A 27227-nucleotide genomic window follows, 5' to 3' on the forward strand; every position below is an offset into this window, starting at 1 on the left:
TTATTGAAATGCCATTATTGTAAACGAGTTATGAATGCTGTAGTTCATTTGTATCCATTAAGTCCAAGGACATTATAATATGAAAGGAGTGGAAAGGACAAGTGAACAAGATATAATCCACTAGTTTTGTGAGAAGAACTGCAGTAGAAGTGGAAAAGCTATTAGTTGTACTTCTACTTAAAGAATTTGTTTGGTAAAGGAAATAAATGCAACCTTTTGAATATAATTGTATGTGCTCTGAAAATATGTTGTAGTGACTAACTGAATATTGGGTGTTTTTAAAAAAAATCATCCTACTTCTAGGTGAATTAATGAAACATTGTGGGCTGTATTGCTTTTTACCTAGCCCTGAAGTTGTAAAGAGTGAGCCGTATGGAGAGAAGGCTGATGTCTGGGCTGCAGGATGCATCCTTTATCAGATGGCAACTCTGAACCCACCGTTTTACAGCACCAATATGCTCTCCTTGGCAGCTAAGGTATTTGGATTTGCCAGATCAACCTACCAATTATTTCTGCATGTGTTCACTACATCCATGAGAATTTATGTTTAAGGTTATAGCAGCATAAATTGAACTCTGGTCTGGTGTGTGAATGAGCACAAGTGCTCATCATTGTATGAATTGCTATCTTGCTGTTCTAATTGCAAAAGTTGCTTGTAAATGTTAGTATATTATTGTCTCTTAGACTAGCATATTTTTGTCATTGCATTTGGTCATAGAGCCTTAGATATATAAAATTTCTTGATGTACTATAATATTGGATTTTCTATAGCTTTGTGTATAACACCTTAGTATGTGATCACAAATAAGAATAAATCATTGTCTGTGGTTTTTTTTTTAATGTTTCTGGTATCGAGGTATTGTAGCCCTTTAATCTACAGTGATTATGTACATTAATGTAGATATCCGATTAGAAGTGATATTCTGCATTTGAAGATGTCGTCTACATTGTTTTGCAAGTTAGAGCTGATGATGTAATGCCCATCAGGTTGTTTCAAGGAGCAATACTTGTCATATGGGATCTTCAAATAAATAATGGAATATTTTTGTTCAATTAACTATAGATTATTTGTTTTGCAGATAGTAGGGGCTGTGTATGCACCTGTGCCAGAAGGACTGTACTCTGAAAAAGTGTCATTTACCATTAAGAGGTAATTACTCATCTAGTTTTATTTTGACATCTTGCTGAAGAGATGTTTTGTTCTGTAGGTTTCCAGTAGTGGTAACGTGACAATTTGCTGACTTTAGCAACTGCCAGGATTTGTCTCTGGATTATCTTTTGATTTAAAGAAAAACGGAGGTATCTCCTTACCCTGCTAATAATATATGCAATATAGTTGCATACATGCCACTGGAAAACTCATGGCAGTATAGTCAGCTCATTCAGCCAGCCGGTATAGACTTTATACTCAGTACCGAAGTTTAACAATACCAGTGCTGTAGTTGATTCACTACGCATCGTTTCTTCTCCCTCCATGAAAATACAGCATTTTGATTCAAGTGCAGCTTATGGTCAAGGAAGTTACCCTGTTGCAATATGTTATTTATAGATCACATTCATAGTTTTGTGTGTTTATTTGACTGATAGAGATATGTTTCCCACAACCTTCTAGTCCTGTTAGCAGGATAGCAGAGATAACAAATCAGAGATAATGCAGTAATGGAGAAAAAGATGAGCCTGTATTTGTTCCACTCACTCATCACATATTTCTCTTAGCTATGGTTATGTCTTCCTGGTGGTAATGTAATGTGTAAGGCAAAGTATAGAGAGTGAATTGGTGCACTTCTATGACATTTAGGTCCCTTGACTTTTCCATTTTAGAAAAACCCTACTTAGCACAAAAATTCTTTTTCTCTCTCACTTGGATCTTGAATTCCATCTCTAAAAAGCACTTTACTATACAAAGACTGTAATGTTTTTATACTATGTTTTATTGTACAAAAAGGTTTCTGTTATTTAAAGACCTTGAGGATGAAGGACAACAATGGAGACGATAGGAGCTAATAGAACTAACATTTATTTTTAAGAGGTCCTGAAATTAATTTTAATATTTTAAATACTTACAGATCTTTGTAGTTAGAATGACTGGCTTTATTAATTCATTACTCACTATTTAAGAATAGTAGAGTAATCTCAAATGCATCCAGAAAATATCTTCCAGTCACATCATATCAGTATTGATATGTATTGCATTCTCTTAAAAATTTTAAACACATCTTTATTAGTGAATTAGATAAAGCTATGTGAGTATCTGGCCCTCTGTCTTTTCCTCCTTTTCATTCCTGCTAATGATGAGAAACTCTGTAATGGGAAGTTTTTGAGGGTTTTTCCAAGGCCAGCTGTTGAGTTATTTGATTGTAGATGTTGTGGCTGTGTTGAACAGGTTGGCTGAAAGTCCGCTATCATGACACTGCCTACTATGGAAGCTAACTGGTTTAAGCAGATGATTAAATAGGTATTTGCATGGAAATATTAAAGTTAAGTATTCCTATCATGCAAGAATTTTTCTGCTTATTTTAATAGCAGTGGGAAGCATAAAATGTGTTTAGGAAAATGTTGATTCTCTTACTGTGGGTTAAATAAAATATTATGTTTAGGCTTTGGCTTATGCTTTGTGAGATATTTAGAGAGAATAAAGAACATTAAAGAAAACAGTAATAATGAGTTCTTACTTTCAGTGTAGACAGGGAAACATTAACAGAAATAAAGAAATTCCAAATGGCTAAAGCACAATGCATATTCAAAGATGAATGTCATAAATAGAAAATATAATTTATTGATAATGATTAGGAAAAAATATTGAAAGCTTCATGTTGCAACTGTAAATTTGCATTTAGTGTTATGATTATCAATGTTCAGTATTGTTATTACTAAAATACAGTTTTACTAGATTAAAGTACTAAAGTAAGTTCTGGAATCATAATCATCAAAGTCTTTCAGAGTTGAACATCAATCTACTCAGTATTTAGTCACAAATAAATCATTTCTAGATGCATGGAACATGGATTTAGGACTTGTCAGAAATCTTTTCTAGCTTACATCATTCTTGGAAATTGCGACCAATTTCAGTGGATTAAAATAAAAAATTTAAAAAAAAATCAAATGGAACATTTCTTAAGGGTGAAAACTTGCAGCTGTTTAAAGGAATATAAAATTTTAAGTAAAATGGATTAACAAAGTTATGAAAATCAGTGAGACAAATCAACGGATTTTAGCAAATTTAAACAAAAGAGATTAAAATCAAGAAGTTCAAGTACTACAAAACATTTTCAAAACTGCTAATTTACATGGCAGTTATGTTTATTTATAAAGTACTGTTTTAGAAATAATAAAATCATTCTGTGACACTTTCTTTAAAGAATGGTATTGGGTGAAGTGCATCTGTGCTAGATGGTCAGTAGTACTCTGCTGGGAAATCATAATGTATTATCAGGTTCACTGGAGTTAACAGATTTAAGACAGTTTAGAGTACATGCAGCACTGTCCCTATGAGCTTTCATGTCCTACGCTACATACAAAATATTCTAGGGATTTAAAAATAGACCTAATAGTATGTTATTACCGTTACTAAACAGCTACCTAGAGTACCTGAAACAAGAGCCGTAGAACTGTAACTTAGGTTGCAAGCAGCCTCCAGAGGTCATAATTCCCAATTATGTTTCCCAGTGGAAATGGAAGCAAAAAAGGGATTGAATGCCCTAGTCTTTTCCATGTCCTTTGTGGCTAGGTTGCATAGTGGGTCCAGATTTTCCTTAGCCTTACTTTTGTTGTCAGTGTGCTTACAGCAGGTTTTTCTTCTGCCTTCCACATCCATTGTTAATTTCAACTCCAGCTGAGCTTTGGCTTTCCTAACTCCACCTGCTTCCTACATGCAGGAGTTCTTGTGCTTTAAGGTGTCCCTGAAGATTAGCTAGCTCTCCCAAGCTTTCCCTTTACCTTCTAAGTCAGTCTTCCATGAGATTCTACCAGGAATATCCCTGATCAGCTGAATTCTGCTCTCCTGAAGTCCTGTGTTGTAACCATACAATCTGTCTTTCTCACTTCTGTCAGGATTTTGAACTCCACAGTGTGACGATGCTGTAGCCGAGGCTGCCCTTGGTCTTCACATCCCTGTCTGGTTCTTCCTTGTTTGTGAGCAACAGGTCTGGCAGAGTGCCTTTTGCTAGTTAGCTTCTGAATCAGCTACACCAGGAAATTGTCATCAACAGATTCCAGAAATCTCCTGATGGCTGCACTCAGCCATATTACCCCATCAGCAGATGGCAGGGTGGTTAATATGCTGCAATGAGTACGAGTGCCTGGAGTCGTGAAGCTTACCCCATCTGTCCAACCAAGACTTCATTGAATTCCTCTTCATTTTTTGGTGGTTTACAGCAGGCATCTACCACAATGTCACTCATGTTGGTCTGTTCCTCTGATCCTTACCCATAAGGTCTTGACTACGTGTAGCCAGGTGTTGGACTGCAGATTGCATCTGCCCTGACTTGAGCCTTTCCTCCTCTCTGGAAGAATTGAGGAGAACACCACCTTGGGCTCCTGCCCTTCACATTTGATTCCTGTGCTCTGTAGTCACTTTGGGTGTGTTCAGAATTGACCCTGGTAGTGTAATTTGTGCCCATATGAATGAACAGCAAGGCGTAATAGCCCAAGAGCCAGATAACTCTTGGTAGTCACTCCATGAAGTCCTGAATCCAAGCACCTCGCAAGCAATAGGCTTCACAATCATCAAAATCAGATCAAACAGATGGATGCCTCTGTTCCCTCAGCCTCAAATGACTGTCAGCTGCTGCTTCTTATTTGTGATGTGAACACTTTATTCAGACTCATCTGGCTGTGATGTTTCCTCTGTTAGGTCTTGTTCTTCCTCACCTGTTCCGAGGTCACTATACCTGTTCTGTAATTGTATATCTGTAGTCAGAGAAAAAGCCTTCCTTTTGTTGGCAGAAGTCACAAGTCTCCAGACTACTTCCTCTTGGGAGCCTCCATCTGCTGCACCTTTGAGGGTAATCTCTGGATTTTCCTCCTTCTTTGCATTGTTTGGCGTTCTCGTCCCTGTGAAGTCTCTGTGCAGATATTGTTCTCTTGTAAATCCTCCTGACAGCACACTCGTCTCCTTCACAGCTGCTTTGTCCAGCCGTGCCGCAGCTTGACCAGAGCACAGTCCCCACAAGGGAGGCCATTGTCTCTGGGACAGAAATGTGTCCCACAGGCACTGCCTGGTGTGTCTGGGAGCACACAGCAGCAGCCCCCTGTTGCAGTTCTGTCCAGGTTGATGCCTCTGAGGTGCCGAGCTGATGCCAGAGACTGTGCTCTGTGGTGTCAGCAGCAAGGCTGCACAGTGTCAGACTGCTCCACGCAGGCTTGAGCAGAGTGTTGGCCAGCATGACTTGATGAATAGCAGTGGAGGAATGCAGCGGTAGTAAACAGTTTTTTAGAAAGAAGTAATTAGCTTTTATTACAGAATGTTCTTTTTGTAGATGCTTGACTCCTGACGCAGAGGCACGTCCAGACATAGTGGAGGTCAGCTCACTGCTGTCTGATGTGATGATGAAATACCTGGATGTTTTATCCACTTCTCATCTCATGCTGGAAAAGAAACTGGATCGGGAGAAAAGACGAACCCAGAGGTACTTCATGGAGGCTAATCGAAATGCAGTAACCTATCACCATCAGCTTTCCGCTTTATCACAAGTAAGTACATATATTAGGCTTTATAGTTTTTCTTATCGTTGTTTGCCATATCTGAGAAAAGAAGGTACAACAAAGCAGAAAATAAATCAAAATGAAAAGACCCATCCTCTTAGAACATTTTTCCATGCAGGCTCTTTATTTTTAACGAGGTATTCATTCATTTTTTGTGGACATGCTTATGCAAGAAAAATAATAGTATTTAAAACCCGATATCATTCCGTCTTGGAAAATGAGATTGTTATGGAGGTACTTGCAGTTTTGATAGAATCTGATAATATTTAATTATTACTGCACAATTGTGAACGGTCTGTGAATAGGAGAATATACACTTAGCTAGGGTGGAACAAATGGATAATCTTGTGTATGATTCACAAACAATGACGCCTAGCAAATGGAACTTACACAAATACAGTTTTTAATTACAGATTGCTAAATAAAGAACAGTGATGCTGATAAGGTATTTGCTCATGCTTTTTTACTGTCTGATACAGTTCTGCAGAAATACATCTTAAAATTCTTCCATTTGTTTCAGGCTGTGTTTTAAGCACTCTTCTTGAAGGACATCTGTATTTTACGTAATGGACTAAACTTGTATATGATCTCAGAGAATTTACTTGAAAAAATACAAGGAGACTGTTTCCGCATAGTAAAAGCTCACTGTGAAAATTACTGTTATGGTAATTGTGAGGCAAAGTTGTAATTTACACAGCTACTCTTGTCTGTTCAGCTGTTGTGTCCCTCTTTAATTACTTTTGTCAGGGCTCAGGAGTTTGCACTGAACAACCTCTGTGTAGGAAAAAGGTTTTCAGGAACACCTGGTCCCAAACTCTAGGATTTTTTTTGAGTACGTTCTTTGTCTTCGCCTTCTTGGCTAAACATAAGACTTGTGGAAATTGTTAATCATTTTTTTCAGTAGTTTTTTGACCTATCAGTTCAAGATCATTATTTGTATTATACTATTTTTTTCCAATAAAAAAGATGCCAGAAACATCCAGAAAAACCTTAGCAAACCACTGTCACTTGAAATGTGAGAGGTACTGAGATGAAAGAAAGACAGAGAGTAGAATTTATAACTGAAAACAGTATGAGAAATTATTTTCCATGTTTTTTGAGTTTTCTTAACTCACACATTTGGAAGCTTGTTGTATGTAATTATTTTTTCATATCTTGATATAGTCGTTCTTGTATATAACTGTGATGACATTTGCAACAATGCGTACTATGGATGGAAAACTGCTTGATTTGGGATTTCAATGCAATTATCCTGTCTTCAAGAGAAAGGTGCTCTATCCAGACACTTGTAAGATATGACAGAACTAGTAGCTTTACATCAAAGTTAAAGTACTTCTGTTTTGTAAAAATACTTGAAAAATACACCTATCTACAAAACGAGAAGGAAGCTGTCTCCGTATTTTGGGGGATAATGGCTAGTCTTCTCAAGGAAGGAATACTGTAATTCTAGTTCCATTCCAATGGATATTTTATTATTTATATTAAAAGAAATGGGTAGGACAGGAGTATCTGACAAAGATCCAGAATGCTAGAGAAGCTGAGAGTAATATGGCTTGGTAATGAGAAGTGGGAGACCTAATTGTGTGTCCTTGCTGTAAATAAGGTAGAATAAATTAGGCTGAGATCTGTCATGTTTCAGAGGAATGCTACAGGGCTTAGAAACAGAAGAAGCCATTTTGTTTCCTTGTTCTCAGAATTGTAGGATAATTTTATGAAGTTTATGAGGATTTCTAATAAAGAGAACAATTATTCCTGAAAAGTTTGCCTTTTGAAAAAAAGACAATATTCTGACTAAAAACACTAGGAAGAATTTCAAGCAGCTGTTCTGAAATAAAAACTGTGAGGTATGGACAACCTAATTCATCTTAGTCAAGGCCCTAGCGATTCCACAGCCAGGTAATTTGTCATTTTTTCCATGGTGTCAGAGAATTTAGTGTTTCTGCCATGTAGTTCAATGTTTTGTTGAAGCCAGCTATCTTACACTTTGTTTTCTCTCTACTAAAATGTACTTATGGCCTCCTTTTTCATTCCAGTAGTGTCATATAATGTTTCTGAAATAAAGAGTGTACTCTCTGTGCTGGTTTATGGAACTAAACAGCAGAGATCTTTTGGAGCCAGAATGGAATCTGGTTTAGAAGTAGTTTAAGACCGGTATGGAAGCTGATAAGTAGGCAATTGAAAGGCAGATCAGTAGATGATGCTGGAGATCTTGCTTGGCAAGTGTAGCGTAAAATCCATGATTGAAAATAATCCTAATAAAAACAATCATATCAGCCCCCCACATAAATTCTTATCTCTGTTTTCCATCGAAATTGTTGTTAATGTAAGAACACAAGCAGTTGTAGGAATGAAAGATGTTTGATATATTTAGTGTGTTCAGTTCTGAAAGGTTACTGTTGCTGACATAGCACAGGGTACAGAGGACCCGAACAAGTAATAATAATAGTAGTAATTATCTCTCACTACCACCTTTCCTTTCAAGTTGGTCAGTATTATATTTTCATGCTCTGGGTAGGAAAAGGTGGAGAGGAAAAAGGTAGTTTGTGCAAGGTCACCAAATAGACTAATGGCAAAGTTGAGTTTTCTGTGTTGCAAGCCAAATATGAGTCTCAAAACAGTAGTTGATTGAACTAATTATGAAAGCATGTTTCTAATATTTTCCTTGAAAGAGATGACAGGTAGCCAAATAATAACTTGATTGATTTTTTGGGGGGGCATATAGATTGGAAAATTTTAGACATTATTTTGGCTGTTTGCAAAAAGCTGAAAATAAGTCACTTCTGTTACTCTGGAAATATGTATTTGATTACATGCGCATCATCCGTTACTGTTTCATTTACTGCATGTATCCTGAAGTGTTTTTAACTTGGTAATAATGCCTAGAAGCCCTTGATGAGCCAGTGTGTTCATGTAGTGTTTGACATATAAATAGAATAACTTTTTTCTCTTTGCCAGATTTTTTAATGTAAAATATCACTATACCTAAAACAATACAGAATGATGAATATTGAGATCTGTCCTGTATTTTGAATGTGGGAGAGAAAACTGTAAGCTTTATCATTGGAGTCTGTCAGCTAAAAAATATACCAAAATATGAACCATTTGTACCTCCTGCTACTCTGATCAGCCAGGTAGTCTATCATGTCTGCCCATTTTTAATATATTCTCTGAGAGTAGCTTCCTGAATTCCTGAAATTGTGGTATGTGCATATGACGCAGATGTTCTGTCACATTCTTTGTCTATACTAGGTTTTTGTAGTACTGTGTTCTTTGGGAATTTAAGCTTATTTTAATTTTTGTATTAATAATGTCACTAGAATAAACATTTTATTTTAAAATCCATATATTCAAATGAAGTTCCCAGTTATGCAGAGTAATGAGACTCTAAGATGCTTAGATAATGGCAAAGTAGGTGCGACTTCTGTTTCTGAGTGTGGCGCGATCTATGGAGTGGCTCCATATCCAGTGTTTGTCAGGGCTAACAGGATGTCAGAACTCATTAACAGTTCTTGGTCTGAGCTGGTCCATTTAGGTCACCTTAAGCTGAGTGCCTTGCCCTAATGTTCAAACACACAAGAACACTTATTAGCAAGGTTGCTCTCTATGTTTTTTCATTTTCATGCTTGAACTGAGAAGTCTTCCCCTAACCCAGCATGCTGAAGAGCATGGGATATAGACCCAAGGCAAGTTGTCTTCCATTGAGATAGGATTTTTAGTTGCAGGTCAACACTGGCCCTCCCAGACCTGGATCTGCAGGTATCAAGGCATTGCACTTCTGATGGACTAGGATGCTGCTGCTGCTAGGAGATGTACTCTGATTATTCTGCTTACAGCCAGCTTGGTTACAGCCTCTGCTGAGAAGCCTGCCTGGCTCGCTTTCCTGCAGAAGCAGTTCAACTAGTTATTGGCTGGAAATAGTGAAAGAAGCAGTAGAGCAGGTTTCAGACAGGCCTACATCTAAACTAAAGAGCCTGACCAAACCTGAAATGACTGTTGCAGTTTCCTGTCTGCCACCTGTGCCGTAAACCTTCATAATCCACCTGTAGATCATTAAGAGTAGATTGTATTATGTCTTTTCTAGATTAGATTAGAAACATGAATGGTATATTTAAAGTCTTGACAAAATGGTATGTTTAAAGTTTTGAGTCTTCATTGCTTTGTAGGGCCTTCTATCACAAAGACCCTAACGTAAATAATCGTGAAGCGTTTTATAGGAATACTTGTAAATACACAGCATGCTACTGCTCCCACTCTGCTTTATCCGCAGGACAGGAATGGATTTGCTTTATCCCAATCTTTTTCTTCATCCACAGGGATGTGTGGCCAAAGGGGGAAGGGTTAAAGCTCATGGTTTAAGAATCCGTACTTTTGTAACGACCCTACAGGCTATTGGCAACTCTTGTGATTAAAAGCAGCCATCAAGTTCCTTAAGATTTTAGAAGAAATGGGGACAGGAGCACAGCTATCTGGAAGGCAAAGAAATACAAAATGATTTAACTGTGTCTTCACCAAGTCATTTCCCCTCATGCCCAAATTCCCTTCTGCACTGTGGGCAATTGTTGTGCTAATAATAGTGTTAGTTTCTAAGCATCAGCATGTGCATTGCTAAGTAGTGCTTAATCAGCAGTTTGATACAAATTAATCTTTTTTATTTTTGTTAACTCAGAAAAAGACCTAAAGATTGGATTAATGTTCATTTTAATTTCCTTTCTTTTGTGTTTAGATATGTATTTTGCTCAATTCGGTCAATCAATGAATAAATTTTTTTTTCTTATAACAACTGTGTGTGAATGGAGGAACTGGTTTTGTATTGGTTGAAGCAAAGTGTTTGGTTTTAAAACACTTAGAATGCAACAGGTTACTAATATTGCAGTAATGTAGTCCAATCTTCACATCAGGTTAGAATATTCAATTCCTATTTTTATTAAAAATTGATTATTTAAAAGTTATTAAAAATTATATTTAGAAAATTGAGTGATAATGCCTGTCTGTGCACTGCTGCATACAGTTCCCATTGCTTTGGAAATGAGTGAGGACTCAGGAATGTCATCAAAGCTTAGCATTCTGCAGCTTGTTTTCTTCTTCCTCCTTTCACTCCATTGATTCTTTTATTCTGACACCATTCTGTTTTGGCATTTATAGAACAGGTACTGGCATTGAAGTTTAAATGTTAGAAATTGCAGTTGGTGCGATAAGAAGAAAATAACCTTTTTAGATTTATACTACTTATGTTTGGAGAATGAAATCATTATGCAAAAACTGCTTTGCAGGTATAATTTTTTTAAGAGTTGCTGAATGTAGGAAATACTTACCACAGCCAAGTTACTACCTGTGAAAATGTATGACCAAGGACAAACCCATAATATGTTTAATTCAGCTTCAGTTTGCTAGTACACCAAAATACTTTAATAGAATCACGCAATATAAGGCAGGAAGAGTTGTCAGAGATCATCTTGTCTGTCTCCAAGCCTTAGAGCTACCTGTCACTCCTGACAGGTATTTGACCAGTCAGTCATAAATATGTCAAGTGATAGAAAGTCTCTCCCAAGGCAAACTACGCGAAATTAAGAGAACAATTTGGAACCAGCAGAAATGCAAAAACTGTCTTTACAGTCAGGAATCACATGTCTGAGTAAGTCTTTTTGTTCCATCCAAAGAGAATGTCTGGAAAACCATGGGGGTGCCTGCAGCACTGTCAGAAGACAATTTGAAATCCCGGGCATACCCGTAGCATGTATACACTGTGCTATATACTGTATCCTCAGTTAGCCTGGTGCTTTCAGCAAATGCTGGTCTCACTTTGTATGCTTGACAGAGAAGAAGTGTTATGTATCTCTTGTTTCCAGGAGATATTAGATGAACATATATATATGCACATATGGGATGTATATGACACTTGACATTTTCAGACCCACTTGTAAGTGTCGTAGAATTGTTCTGAGAGCCCGAAGTCCAGAACGTCCCCAGAACACTGCATTTCCTGAGCGCATTCAAACCTGTTACACAATGCATGAACCCACCTCTCTGAAGGATCCCAGACAGATGCAATAGCTAAACACTGAATTGCTGTTAGATGGTCCTAAAGTCTAACCTAAATTTTACTTGTTGCAGCTTAAGCTGCTTACTTTTTGTCTTACCCACAGTGGAAATATGTAAGAGTTATTTCTTTTTTCTTAGATGTTATATGTCTACTCTGTACTTTTTATCTTTTGGTTGAATAATCAAATTCCATCAGACTTGCTTTGTAAGTCATGTTTTGTAGACCTCCGATTATTCTTATTTCTCTCTTTTGCTGTCTCTCCACATTTTTGAAGTGTAGTGTTCAAAATTGGACTCAAATTACTCCAACTGAGAACCTTATTGGTACCAAATAGAAAGATTACATTGTTCATAGAGATGATTCTTTTCTTTATACATCCCAGTATGATGTTTTAGCTTTTCATAACAGCATGGTATCGTTGAGTCATGCTCTGTTTCTGATCCACCAAAATCCCCATAGCTTATTCTGCAGAGATGCTGTCTGACCAGTCCTTCCCTAGTAGGTGCATTTGTGCAGTTGTTTCTCCCTGCTTATAGAACTTTGCATTCTCACTGTTTAAACTTCATCAGTTCTTTTATTTTCTCCAGTTTGTCAAATCTTTCTTCAAAACCTATGGTCACTTGCATTGACACAACTATGTGTATGATGTATATCCTGTAATATCATGTATGATGTGAATGTATCGCAGTCTGTGCACATTTAATAGGCAATCTATCTATCCCATTATGCAGATTATCATTGTAATCCAGTGACAACATTGAATGGTTTTGGAACAAGGTCAGAAGGGAGCATGAAAAAGTGTGCTCACCACCCATTTTCAGTTTAGAAAACACTCAAAGTAGTTAACAAATTGAGTATGTTTTTTGTGGTCAATTTTACGGCCAGCTGATCGTGATGTTGTCTAGGTCACACTTCCCTAGCTTTCTTGTAAGGTGTCATTAGAAACATTGTCAAAAGCCTTACCAAAACCATTATAAATAACACCTACTTCTTGTTCCCAACGCAGAAGAGCTGTTACCCTGTTACAGAAAGAAATATGGTATTGAAAGAAGTATGGGTTTTTTTCCTGAACATCTTCATGTTAGCCGTTACTCATTTTATTGCTATCTTCTAGTTTTTTATAAATAGTTTAATAGTGGAAATAGTTCTATTTTTTTCTTGAAATAGAAATTCAATTGACTAGCATAATGCTGTAATTACTTGTCTCTAGTAGAGAAGATTAATGAAACACAGTTTGCACATGCCAGCAGAGAGCTGTATATTTCTTGAAGACAGAAAAGTTAATTCTTATGGTCAGCAATATGGCAAAACAGAGCTTAAAAAAAACAACAGTATCTTTATTTTAATCTACTTTTTTTTTTTGACAGTGTTAATTTCAATTTATAAAAGAATAGATTTTTGTTGGAAGTGGAGAAGACCGCTTTGGGTTTCACTTCTCCAAAAATAAAGTATATCTGATTTTGCAGTCATAGTTGTGACCAGAAAAGAAAGAGACAGTGCAAGTGTACAGGATATGGATGAAGAGTCTTAGCTTGTAGACAGAGGTTTTTCTTCGTGGCTGGGACACAAATTTTAGATGTTTCCAGAGCTGCTTTTGTTCAGTCATAAAGAAAGATGAATCCTGGAAAAAAAATAATTAATTGATTCATAATTTGAACATTTTTAGCACAGGGACTCTTTTGTCCTTAGATTTCCCTTTGAACTGTGTTTGTTTATACTAGAAGGCAGAGTTTGTTTCAACAAAGGTGGCAAACATTCTGACCCATGGGGAAACTGAGGCATTAGTTCACTGTGAAAACGTGAAAATAAACTGGATCAACTGAGGAATCCTCCAGGAAGATTTGTAAAATTCTGGACTCTAGAGTCAAATGTAGGTAATGAGCACAGTTCAAATGAACATTTCTCAACCTAACTCATGTTGCGATATTTGTGACGTTTGGAATATCCTACCATTTCACATTTCTTCAAAGGAGAAGTGTCTTTCTGCCTGTCTGAAAGAAGTGTCTCCAAGGATATGGAAATGGTTGTTTCAGGGGTTAGTAGAATACTTTCTCCATGCTTTTCTCACAAAATTATGTTCTTGATAACCTTATATTCTTATGTAGATCCTTCCCACTACAATGCTGAGCAGAAGCGGCATTGAACTCGCATCCCAGCCTCGTCCAGTCAGTGTACTTCGGTCCTTCTAAATCAGTCAGGCACCCTACTCAAAACAGAAATAACAGTATGTAGTCTCACTTTTGAAAATTATTAGCTGTTGTCTAGGTAGAGCAAAATATATCACTGTAAATTTATATATTAGTTTAGTAATGAAATTCTGTAGTTCTCAATGTTCAGATATTATGTAAATGGACCAGATTTTACATATAGACTGGTTATAGCTTTACAGTTTATATAACTGCTTAAAGGCTTTAGGATACATCTCACTGATCTCCAAACAGTTTCTATAGCTGATCTGATGATTATTTCTATCATGAGGTCTACAGAATTCAGTTCACACACTTCAGACAGGTTTCCTTGCTTGATGTATCAGTTAGATCTGACACCAGTTAGTAATAGTAGTCTTTTTTGATCTTTTTTTTTTTTTTCCCTTAGCTCCACCTGATTTACAAGTTATTGTTAGCAGTTAGTCGTTTGAGTGTGAGGTTCAGTATTGGCGATGTTGAAAGGAGTTTTAAGATTGAAATGTCCATGTAGTTTGACCCTTCTCTCTCTTTATTTTGTTTTCTTTGATGTGGAACAGGTGAATTGATTCTCTTCAGTAATTGTGCACTGACTGTTCAGGCACAATAAGTGTACTCATATGCCATGACCAGACTGCTCTCTAAGTGAGCTTGAGAGTCATCGTTAGTGGTTGCCATACTGTGCTGCACTGCACTGCAGTCACTGCTATTGTGGCGTCTTGGACATAACCTCAGTTCAGTACTTAGGTATAAAATGATCTTTTCCCGCCTGAATTTAAAGAGAAAAGCTCAACAAACCATCTCTTACAAGTTAAGTTATAGTTTTGGGAACAGAACAGAAGATGGGGAAGTAATTGAAGCAGACCATTAAGCAGGCAGTGGTATAGACCGTGCTCAGGGCTGCAGCTAGGTTTCTGAAGAAGGAAGGGTTTCTAGTGGACCCATTCTGTTGTGTCCCAGTGTCCTGGGTTTGGCCAGAACAGGGTTAATTTTCACCGGACTCCAGGAAGGGGCACAGCCGGGGGGTGGGGGCTGACCCCACCTGGCCAAACGGAGCCCGGTATTCCATACCATGTGACGTCACGCTGGGTTCCGGTGGGGGGGGGGGGCGGCGCGGCGGGAACGCACTCGCGGCTTGGGCGGGCGCAGCGCCGGTCCGGTTTCGGGAGAGCGGCTGTTGTACGGTTCGTGGTTGCGTTTTCTCCTTATTTGTATCGTTGTTGTTCCTGTTTTCCCTCTGTTTGTTGTTCTGTTAAACTGCCCTTATCCCGACCCACCAGTTTCTGCCTCTTTCTTTCCATTCTCCTCCGCACGCCGGCGGGGGGAGGGGCGGCCGCGTGGCGCTTTTGTTGCCGGCGGCAGCCGAAACCAAAACATTTAATTGGCGCCCAGACGTGGAGCGGGGATAACGGCAGGGCTGAGCAGCGGGTGTTAAAACTGCTTTCATAGATTTTGTTAAAATTTATTATACGCATTTACTGTGCTAGTTGAAGTCGCCGGTAAAAATGTTTCTGACTTTGATCAAATATCTGTGCTACGTAAATCCTTACTTGCTGTATGTGTTTACTGCCATGCTGTTCATCATCGCTGGGAAAAAGATCAGGATGATGATTTTGCTCTACCTTACGATATCGACTTATGATATGATAACATCACTGTGCATGAAATTAGTCTTGTATTTGCATGCGGCTCTGCGGTCATTTCCGTACCTCGGATCCTATGTCTTAGAATTTGTGAATAATCAAACCCAGTCTGTGGGGAAAACCGAAGGGGATACCTTCCCCCACTCTTTCGCCCCCCCTCTCTCCTTCAGGCCAGTTCTAACGGCTTTTGATAATTTCGAGTACCCCTGGGATGCTCAGGGCAGCACTCTCCTTTTGTTATGCCTCCTGAACGGGTTTTGGTTTTTGTTTAGGGCTAAGCAAGTCGTTAAGAACATCGTGCAGAGACCTGCCCCGGGGCTGGATAGCTGTGAGTGGCTGGGTGTGTGGGACAGCATGGGCAAGTACCTAGGGCAGTGGGCACCTCCGGTGTTTTTTAAACTCACCCCTGAGGAAGTACAGGATCCGGACAAACTAGTAAAGTATCTGCAAAAAGTGTGCTGCCACCCTGGGAACTCCAGAGAGACACAGATCACCGCAACGTGCTGGGGTCTGGCCCACGCCTACCGAGCCCTGTTCAACACTGTTCAGTGCCTTAAGAGGGAAAGGGGGGGAAATGAAGCGGCAGGCACTGCGGCTGGCGCTGCCCCCCCAGTCGGCCCTGCAGCCCCTCCAGCCCAGCAGGCAGTCACAGCCCCCCCGACTGGCACCACCGCTGCTGCAGCCACAGCTGCAGGGTCTGCCTCGATTTCCCCAGCGGGCACAGCAGCTGCTCCAGCCCCAGCTCCAGCCACAGGCACAGTGACTGAGCCCAATGACCAACCTGTGCAGGTAGCAGTCGCCCCTGTAAAACTAAAGAAAGACGCAAAGAGAGCAGATCGCTCCGGGAGGGATGATGATGAGCCAGGGTCATCACGGGAGATAGAGACAGAGATCATCACCCGGTCCCTGTCCCTGGGCGAGCTGCGAGACATGCGGAAAGATTTCAGCCGCCACCCAGGCGAGCACATTGCCACCTGGCTGCTGCGGTGCTGGGATAACGGGGCCAGCAGCTTGGAATTAGAGGGCAAGGAAGCCAAGCAGCTGGGATCCCTGGCCAGGGATGGGGGCATTGACAAGGCCATTGGGAAAAAGGAACAAGTCCTCAGCCTCTGGAGGAGACTTCTCTCAGGGGTGAGGGAGAGATACCCCTTCAGTGACGATTTTGTATGCTATACTGGCAAGTGGACCAATATGGAAAGGGGTATTCAGTACTTGAGGGAATTGGCTGTGCGGGAGCTGGTTTACTGTGACACAGACGATGAGCAGGTACCCACAGACCCAGATGAACTCCAGTGCTCACAATCCATGTGGAGGAAGTTTGTGCGGAGCGCACCCTCCTCGCATGCCAACTCACTGGCAGTTGTAAACTGGAAAGGTAAAGACACACCAACAGTGGACGAGGTGGCTGTCAGACTCCGCCAATATGAGGAAAGTCTCTCTTCCTCCCTTGTCTCAGCTGTAAATAAATTGTCCCAGAAGGTCCAGCGACTCGAACAGAGTATGTCCTACTCCCCACCTGTACGGGCCAGTGTCTCAGCTATTAGGGGCAAGCGTTTCTCTGCTCAGGAGAGGGAATACAGAGGCTATACACCCCGGGGCACCCTGTGGTTCTACTTGCGTGACCACGGAGAGGACATGAGGAAGTGGGATGGAAAACCCACCTCAAGTCTAGAGGCCCGAGTACGTGAGTTGCGAGGTAAAACAATCACCAAAGGGGATTCTGTTAGGAAAAGTGCCGCTCCAGTTTCCAAAAGCCAGCTCTCCAGACCAGGTAGAAAGTTTGACCTTGATTCTGATCCTCTGGAGGGGACCTCCAAGTCATTTTTACAGCAAGTGAGCAGCAATTTCTCTGACGAGGATTAGAGGGGCCCTGCCTCCAGCCAGGTGGAGGAAAGGGACAACCGTGTCTATTGGACGGTGTGGATTCGGTGGCCTGGCACGTCAGATCCACAAGAGTATAAAGCTCTAGTGGACACCGGTTCACAGTGTACTTTAATGCCATCAGAGTTCAAAGGGTCAGAGTCCATTTGCATTTCGGGAGTGACAGGGGGGTCCCAAGAGCTGAGTCTACTGGAGGCTGAAGTGAGCCTCACTGGGCAGGACTGGCAGAAGCACCCCATTGTAACTGGCCCCGAGGCTCCGTGCATCCTTGGGATAGACTATCTTAGGAGAGGCTATTTCAAGGACCCAAAGGGGTATCGGTGGGCTTTTGGCATAGCTGCTGTGGAGACGGAAGAAATTAAACAGCTGTCCATTTTGCCTGGTCTCTCAGAGGATCCTTCCGTTGTGGGGTTGCTGAGGGTTGAAGAACAACAGGTACCCATCGCAACCACAACGGTGCACCGGCGACAGTATCGTACCAACCGAGACTCCCTTCTCCCCATTCATCAGCTGATCCGCCAGCTGGAGAGTCAAGGAGTGATCAGTAAAACTCGCTCACCCTTTAATAGTCCCATATGGCCAGTGAGAAAATCTACTGGAGAGTGGAGACTGACAATAGACTACCGTGGCCTGAATGAAGTCACACCACCGCTGAGTGCTGCTGTGCCAGACATGCTAGAACTTCAATATCAGCTGGAGTCAAAGGCAGCCAAGTGGTATGCGACAATTGACATCGCTAATGCATTCTTCTCCATCCCTTTGGCAGCAGAGTGCAGGCCACAGTTTGCTTTCACCTGGAGGGGCATCCAGTACACCTGGAATCGACTGCCCCAGGGGTGGAAACACAGTCCCACCATTTGCCATGGACTAATCCAGACTGCACTGGAAAAGGGTGAAGCCCCAGAACATCTGCAGTACATCGATGACATCATTATATGGGGCGACACAGCGGAGGAAGTTTTTGAGAAAGGGGAGAAAATAGTTCAAATCCTTCTGAAAACCGGTTTCGCCATTAAGCGAAGTAAAGTCAAGGGACCTGCGCAAGAGATCCAGTTTTTGGGAATAAAATGGCAGGATGGGCGCCGTCAAATCCCAATGGATGTCATCAACAAAATAGCAGCTATGTCTCCACCCACCAGCAAAAAGGAAGCACAGGCCTTCCTGGGTGTTGTGGGTTTTTGGAGGATGCACATCCCAAATTACAGCCAAATTGTGAGTCCTCTGTACCACGTGACCCGGAAGAAGAATGATTTTGAATGGGGCCCTGAGCAACGACAGGCATTTGAGCAGATTAAACGGGAGATAGTTCATGCCGTAGCCCTTGGTCCAGTCCGGTCAGGGCAAGATGTCAAAAACGTGCTCTACACCGCAGCCGGGGAGAATGGCCCAACCTGGAGTCTCTGGCAGAAAGCACCAGGGGAGACTCGAGGTCGACCCCTGGGGTTCTGGAGCCGGGGATACAAAGGATCTGAGGCCCGCTATACTCCCACTGAAAAAGAGATTCTGGCAGCATATGAAGGCGTTCAAGCTGCTTCAGAAGTGGTCGGCACTGAAGCACAGCTCCTCCTAGCTCCACGATTGCCGGTCCTGGGCTGGATGTTCAAAGAGAGGGTCCCCTCTACGCATCATGCCACTGACGCTACGTGGAGTAAGTGGGTCGCGCTGATCACCCAGCGCGCCCGAATGGGAAACCCCAGTCGCCCAGGAATTCTGGAGGTAATAATGGACTGGCCAGAAGGCAAAGATTTTGGAGCATCGCCAGAGGAGGAGGTGACACGTGCTGAAGAGGCCCCACTGTATAACCAGCTGCCAGAAGATAAGAAACAGTATGCCCTGTTCACGGATGGGTCCTGTCGCATTGTGGGGAAGCAGCGGAGGTGGAAGGCTGCTGTATGGAGCCCTACACGACAAGTCGCGGAAACTGCCAAGGGAGAAGGTGAGTCCAGCCAGTTTGCAGAGGTGAAAGCCATCCAGCTGGCTTTAGACATTGCCAGTCGAGAGAAGTGGCCAGTGCTCTATCTTTACACTGACTCTTGGATGGTGGCCAATGCCTTGTGGGGGTGGCTGCAGCAATGGAAGAAGAACAACTGGCAGCGCAGAGGCAAACCTATCTGGGCTGCCCCATTGTGGCAAGATATTGCTGCCCGGCTGGAGCAGTTGGCTGTAAAAGTCCGTCACGTGGACGCCCACGTCCCTAAGAGTCGGGCCACTGAAGAACATCAAAACAACCACCAGGTAGATCAGGCTGCTAAGATTGAAGTGGCTCAGGTGGATCTGGACTGGCAACATAAGGGTGAACTCTTTATAGCTCGGTGGGCCCATGACACCTCGGGCCACCAAGGAAGAGACGCGACATACCGATGGGCTCGTGACCGAGGGGTGGACTTGACCATGGACACTATTGCACAGGTTATCCATGAATGTGAGACATGCGCTGCAATCAAGCAAGCCAAGCGGGTAAAGCCTCAGTGGTATGGAGGACGATGGCTAAAATATAAATATGGGGAGGCTTGGCAGATTGACTACATCACACTGCCACAGACCCGCCAAGGCAAGCGCTATGTGCTCACAATGGTGGAGGCCACCACCGGATGGCTGGAAACCTACCCTGTGCCCCATGCCACCGCCCGGAATACCATCCTGGGCCTGGAAAAACAAGTCCTGTGGCGACATGGCACTCCCGAAAGAATCGAGTCGGACAACGGGACTCACTTTCGCAACAGCCTCATAGACACCTGGGCCAAAGAACACGGTATTGAGTGGGTGTATCACATCCCCTACCATGCACCAGCCTCTGGAAAGATTGAACGTTACAATGGGCTGCTAAAAACCACTTTGAGGGCAATGGGGGGTGGGACTTTCAAAAATTGGGATACCCATTTAGCAAAGGCCACCTGGTTGGTTAACACCAGAGGGTCCACCAACCGGGCTGGTCCTGCCCAGTCAAAACCTCAGTGCCCAGTAGAAGGGGATAAAGTCCCTGTAGTGCACATGCGGAACATGTTAGGGAAGACGGTTTGGGTTAGTCCTGCCTCGGGCACAGGCAAGCCCGTCCGCGGGATTGCCTTTGCTCAAGGACCTGGGTGTACCTGGTGGGTAATGCGGAAGGATGGGGAAGTCCGATGTGTACCTCATGGGGATTTAATTTTGGGCGAGAATAGTCCATAAATAAATTGTATAAAGTTAGTTGTTAAATAACCCTGTCACTGTCTGTTATCACTGTTATAATTGTTATATTTTGTACCAGTAGTAGCATAGTAAGAATTGTCCAGATTAAAGAAGGATGGACTTTTTCGATGAAAACCTAGCAGAGCACAGCGATGATGGAACTGGACCTGGTTTTCAACAACTGGCATCCAGCAACTTCATCAAGATCAACATCTCCTGCAGACTGTGGGCACGGGCTGCACCAGATACATCAGCCGTGAGCTCCGGATGCAGCAAGTGACCGCCCATCACCACACATCACCTCTCCCGCCATGGAAGACCATAACGACAGATGGAGCCTTGAAGTCATGGATTAAATGAACTCAATGGACACTTTAGAGTGATGATCCATAGACTAAAGGAATGATATCTGGAGACAGGAGAAGTGGTGGTGATCAACCGGACAGTGGGGGACCTGGGCATGACGTAGATGGTATGGAATAAGGGGTGGATAATGTCCTGGGTTTGGCCAGAACAGGGTTAATTTTCACCGGACTCCAGGAAGGGGCACAGCCAGGGGGTGGGGGCTGACCCCACCTGGCCAAACGGAGCCCGGTATTCCATACCATGTGACGTCACGCTGGGTTCCGGTGGGGGGGGGAGCGGCGCGGCGGGAACGCACTCGCGGCTTGGGCGGGCGCAGCGCCGGTCCGGTTTCGGGAGAGCGGCTGTTGTACGGTTCGTGGTTGCGTTTTCTCCTTATTTGTATCGTTGTTGTTCCTGTTTTCCCTCTGTTTGCTGTTCTGTTAAACTGCCCTTATCCCGACCCACCAGTTTCTGCCTCTTTCTTTTCATTCTCCTCCGCACGCCGGCGGGGGGAGGGGCGGCCGCGTGGCGCTTTTGTTGCCGGCGGCAGCCGAAACCAAAACACCCAGTAATGTCAAAATACTTCATGGGAAAAGCTTTGGAAGAACATTGTCTTAGATACAAGCCAAATTGTCTTTGACATACTCGGTAAGAATATAAGTATTTAGGAATGTATTATCACATGAAATTACTTCAATATTAAAGATACTCTTGCTTAATCTGATATATTTATATAATTTATCTCCTATTCTCCTTTATTGCACTTTGACAAGACAGAGTAAAAAAGCATGAATGCATTTATGCACAAGAGAAATAATATGAGAATACTTAGAACAATATATTAAAAAGATCATATAAACAATCTGCCTTCAAAATGTGTTGCATTATAATAGAAGCAATAACAGTGGTTGAGGATCTGTGTTCTTTCCAGAAAAGCTGTAAACATTGACAGCACCAGAAACAGAATTTTATACTCATTGAAGAACCCCATGCTACAGACAAGATTCAGCACTTAAATGTTACAGGCAAATAATTTATATCCCATGTTTTGATTTTCTTAGCTCTGCTTTGGTAATGCCAGTCAGCATTTGGTCACTTCAGTCTTGGGGAGCCTCTCTGGCATCACATCATATCAAGTTCACTTCATATTTTACTGCCATCTTGACTGTTGTGCAGGTTTTGCATTGGCCAGAACTGGTCTGCTGTTTATTATCTAAGCTGGAAGAGAGTCGATGGCCCATTGCTTGTATCTGCGAACCTGCCATCTTTGTCCAGTCTTCTATTTTTTGTATTGTTCAGTATTTCTTTCTGGTCTGGCATTTGTTTCATTTTTTTTCACTTTCAGTGCTTTTGTGAAGAGACCTTCACGAAGAGCAAAGATACCTTTTATGTAACGGCTAGAAATAATCTGTAGAGATAAAGAGTTTGAAAGTTTTGCTCTAAATTTAGAATCAGTGGCTAAGCCAGATACCATCTAGTGCTGGACTAACAGCAAAGTGGGAACAAAAAAGTGCATTTTTATGTGTGTGTGTGTGTGTATATGCAAGTAACACTTTCTTTTGCAGGTTTGCTAGTGAGTGCTGGATAAGGACAACATGTAACATTTTCTTTTTTTCTTTGTTGTCAGAAAAATGATGAGAAGTTGAGTCTTCATAGCAGCAGCAGTGGAGCAGCCAGTTGCAAAAGTGGATTTTCAGAAAATACCAACCTCCCAGATGAAAGCTGTCGATCTGCATGTGGAAAAGATGAGGAAAGAACTTATGAAGAAATCCTGGCAGAGGATCACAGCACTTTAGAGAACTCTGAGAAAGGTAGTCATTAGCAAAAGAAGCATTAGGAGTACTCTTAAGTTGGTCAGAGGTGGGTTAAAAACTTCTTTGCTTTCATTTTTATGTGCAGATATCTTCTCTGAATTAGATGATGAGCTGGACATATTGAACAAATCGAACAGCTCAGGTTCAAGTAGTTTGAAAGAGTCTGCTATTGGTAAGATTCCTCAAGAATGAAGTGTACACTACTTTCTAACAGCAGAGTAGTTGTTTATTCCAAAATATTAGGATATTTCATGATTTACATTTTGCAGCACATAGTCTTTGTGTAACCTGTCCCTATATTTTGCAGTAATGGCTATGAAAACTGGAATATTACTGGGCAACTTCAAAAAGAAGGTGTTTTTAGATTTGAAGAAGATGAAAACTAATGCTGAGAAGAAACAGAAGACAGTATGAAAACTTTTTGTCTCAGTGACAATAACGTTGTGCAAAATAATAAATGGAGTGCACTCTTAGAGGGTATAAAAAAGACTGAATGGAATTGAAGGAATGCTTAATTATAAGATTCGAATTAGGAAGGGATTATGTGACAAAACACAGCATTAATTCTACCTGTAGTTGTTTATGGTAATCAGCTAGGAAAGCACCAGCTGCTTTGGGTGTTACCTTAAGTAACAGGTTTTTGGATTATATTCTAGATGAGAAAATTTAAAAAAAAGAGGTGTGAAGTATCTGTAATCACTGTGAGCTACCTGCATAATTATGAGGTACCATGATCTCCCTATTAAATGGGATGGGATTCTGATTAGGTGAAAATCAAAGAGCATTTTGTAGCAGAAGAAAAAGGTTGATATTAGAGCTGAGAAAAATCTGAGATTTCTGTTCATCCCATGAAGTTCTGACAGAAGGTCAGTGGATTTCACTTTTAAAAGGTGAAGGGAATGTAGTTGTCAGAAGATTAACATATTTTATTGTTTCAAGATCCCAGGCTTCAAAAAACGTAGAATAACATTACTTTATCTGTTTGTAGTGCTATTTGCTAGATGAATTTTCTTTGGATTTTGGCCCAGGTACTAAAGAAATATGTCTGCTTTTAACTGAACTTTCTAGCCATTAGTGCAGAGTAAATAAATGATTTGATAATTCTCCTTAAATTCCATTAATATGATTTGCTAACTGTGACTGGATAGCCATTCTAAAGGCTGCAGGACCTGTGGCTAGCCAGCCCTAAGTTTATTGTAAAGGCTTTCTTTTTTTAAAAAAAAAAAAGAAGAAATACTTCTTCTCTGTTACTTTCTTGTGCTAAGAGAGCAGTAAGAGAAGGTTACAGAGTACAGGGAAGCCTAGTCTGTGGGAGGGGGCTGCATATTAGGAACATCTTGAGGAAAAGCAGCCTGTGGAGCCAATGTTCTATTTTGGTGTTAGTACTGAAGAATAACACATTGTGCATCTTGCAGAAGTTTAATTCGTTTTGGGCTAATTCAGCATTTTACACAGGCATGTGAAATCTGTGTGTAGTTTGTAACTTGCCACACCCAAAGTGTTATTGGTAATGATTTCAGTGTTGTTTATTTTTCTTTGTTAAGATTTGGACATTGAGAAAACATCAACTTTTTCTAAAAAAAAGTTGTGCCAGGTTTCCACTGATTTAATTAAGTATTTTAAGTGAAAAGATCCAGTCTGTTCTTATAAATCCCAGTAACTTTTATCAGCATTTCTAGAAGTTGTTGTCCATTTTCCTCCAAGCATAGAGTTCAATTGTTATATTGATAGAGGGGATTGTAAGAAATGTGAAACTATAACAAAAAGCCTTAATATTTTCTAGTTTTTAGTAGTCTTTAGTACTATAATTTTATTTCTGCATGCATAGTGATCTAACGATGTAACTGTTACACTAATCCCTGTTTTCTCATTAAGGAATGTAGTGGAAGGACATGCACAAGCTATCACTTAGTTGTTAGACAAAATAATTAAGTGAAACAAAAGTGGTCTTGGTTCTCAGCAAATAATTGGGATAATTGTGGGATAAAAGAGACTCCTAAATAATTCTACTCCAGACAACTCGGCCTTGGGAGGGCAAATGTGCTAAACTACAGAGATAAGGAGGCACCAAGAGAGCAACGAGACCAGAGTAAAACACCCTGAAGGACATAATATACGTGATCCTGGAACTGAGTTTGCACAGAAACAAATGTCAATCAGTGAACAGTGTGATGAAGAGGATGGGTCTTCATCTTGGGACCCCCGAAGACCACCCAAAGATGCTAACAGACATGCGTGAAAGATATTCACATATGCTAATTAGTTCCTAGAAATATAATGAATATTTACATGTGTGATTGTATTTAACCTGAAGCAACAGGGTGTCTGGCGCGCACGTTTGGAGGAGAAATCCCCCGTGTGCCTGGCGCCGCAATAAAGAATACCTGCTTAACAGTATACATTGTACTGTTAGGTTTTTCCTACCGGATCTTCGAATCAATATAGATACTTCAGGATTGGTTTTTCAGAAAAATAATTCTGTGGTCATGCAATGCTAGATCACCTGTAGTTTCTACCTAATGTTGAAGTTAGTGTTGTAGATCAGTTGGAATTAATGCTGGCAATTTTTTTTTCCTTTCAGGAAAAAAGAAAAGATAGCTTTTAAAGAAAGTATTACAAATTCAAGATACTTGGTTATTGCTGGGGTTACGCTCCATTCATTGCTAATAAGTGGCAAACAGTGTTTGAATTGTCAGCCATTTTTTCGTCAAATATGTCAGCATTACAGGGGAAAATGTGAGCAGCTTTTATCTAGCTTACTTGGAAACTGCTAACATGTAAATGTTTCGGTTACAGGTGTATCGATCAGGGTCTTGAAAAGGTTTGTCTAATCATGCTGCCATCATGTCACTTTCAGAGGAAACATGATGTGCAAATGTACAAAATATCACTCTAATTTAAAACTGGGGTGATATTTTGTAAAAAGTTGTGATACATGGAGTTGTTCAGTGACATAGAAGCTGGTAAGTGTGTGAGTGACAGTGTAGTAGTGGTTAGCTTTTTTTGTAGTCCACTAGTTGTCATAATATTTTAAATAATTTTACATACCCTGTGCTTTTCAATTACACTTTAAAGAAAAGGATTATTGTGCTTAGTCTACACAACGTGGTTCTACAAGACCAGTTCCTTTAACAGCTCCTAAGATTGCCAGATCCAGAGTATGTAGATACTGGGATAGTTGTTCATGGTACTTGAAATTATTAATCCTACAGGAGCAAGATTCTGCACATTTCAGAAGCATAGAGGTAGTAGTGGGAGATGTGATTTTTTTTTTTTCCTTGAAGTCCTTGTAATTTGAAATAATAAAGATTGACAGAGGATAGGGATATACTGAGTCAAAAAGCAACCGAGAGTGATGGGACGAGAGCAGCTTATTAGTTGCATTTTTTTGTCTTATATTAAAATTGAGAAGATTCCCAACTTTACCTTAGCTTAGTCATTTTTAAGAGGTTTTTATTTAGTTTTGATTTACAGTGTAACCATACCTGCATTTCTGCTGGTAAAACCAAGTAGTGGAAAAATATGTGGTGTTTCTTAATGCGTAGCAATCCAGTGTAGGTAGTATGTCAGTTGGGTGAGAGAGACTTTAAAAGTTTACTCTACGTCTGGGGACACTTTTTGGAAAATATTTTGCTTCCTTGACTCATGTTCATTTAGACTGCAATCCGGACAGTGTCCTAAATACACTGAAAGACTAGTTCTGTGTAAAATATACCATTAGAAAACCCTAGTCCCTAGGACTTTGTTGAAGACACCAGCTAGAAGAAGATCTGCCAAGACCTGGTTTTCCTGTATGATGCTTGAGTTGAGCTTGAAGTGCATTTATGGCAACTTCTGTTGCTATAACTGTGATTACCGCTAATAAGCAAAAAACTTAATTGTTTGTTTTGTAGAACAGCTTAATTAACATCATTGTGACTGTCCATTCCAGTGTACTGTGATTTAAAGGGCAGCTTATTGAAAGTATTTTGTATAAATAAAGCTAATTTGACCTTTCTCCTGAAAAGATCATTAAGCCATCATTCATAAAAACACTTCAATTGCTTCCATTTCACTCAAGGAGGTGGATGAGGTTTCTGCTGATATGAAGTCTTGATTCAATTTTCCTATCAGTGTGATCAAACTTGAAAAGGTTTTCGGAGGTGGGGTTTTTTACATATCAGTGAAGTGAAAGTGAAAGCCAAAGCAAAAGTTACATCTTCCCAGGTTTGCCTGAACTTATATCATGTTATAAGCTCTTTTCTTAAAATTACGTGATAGGTGCCTGCAAGAGAAAAGCACTAAACTGCATATTAGAATGTATTTGTATGATTTGCACTGATGGGAATGCAAGTTATGAAGTTAAAGCCTTAGAAGTTGCTTTAATTACATCAGCTATTAAAGACCAAAGTAGCAGTCAGAAATATTCTTGATGCCCCATTTGATATATGTGTATCTTCATAGAGCTATT

General features: G+C 40.8%; 1 protein-coding gene across 6 annotated transcripts in view; it reads left to right on the forward strand.

The window, feature by feature from the left end:
• Window positions 1-27227, forward strand: part of NEK10 (NIMA related kinase 10) — a 123667-nt gene that overhangs the window by 58906 nt on the left and 37534 nt on the right. For 5 of the 6 annotated variants that reach the window (XM_075418985.1, XM_075418988.1, XM_075418989.1 and 2 more), the window contains 5 exons: window positions 347-476; window positions 1080-1150; window positions 5478-5691; window positions 22591-22774; window positions 22863-22949. In XM_075418985.1, coding sequence (XP_075275100.1) covers window positions 347-476; window positions 1080-1150; window positions 5478-5691; window positions 22591-22774; window positions 22863-22949 — 686 coding nt within the window. Of the gene's footprint in view, window positions 1-346; window positions 477-1079; window positions 1151-5477; window positions 5692-22590; window positions 22775-22862; window positions 22950-23084; window positions 25116-27227 lie in introns of those variants that run through there. The other variant, XM_075418990.1, reaches the window with a different exon arrangement.

This window comes from Opisthocomus hoazin, chromosome 4 (genome assembly GCF_030867145.1).
Source record: "Opisthocomus hoazin isolate bOpiHoa1 chromosome 4, bOpiHoa1.hap1, whole genome shotgun sequence".
In the NCBI taxonomy this organism is placed as follows: domain Eukaryota; kingdom Metazoa; phylum Chordata; class Aves; order Opisthocomiformes; family Opisthocomidae; genus Opisthocomus; species Opisthocomus hoazin.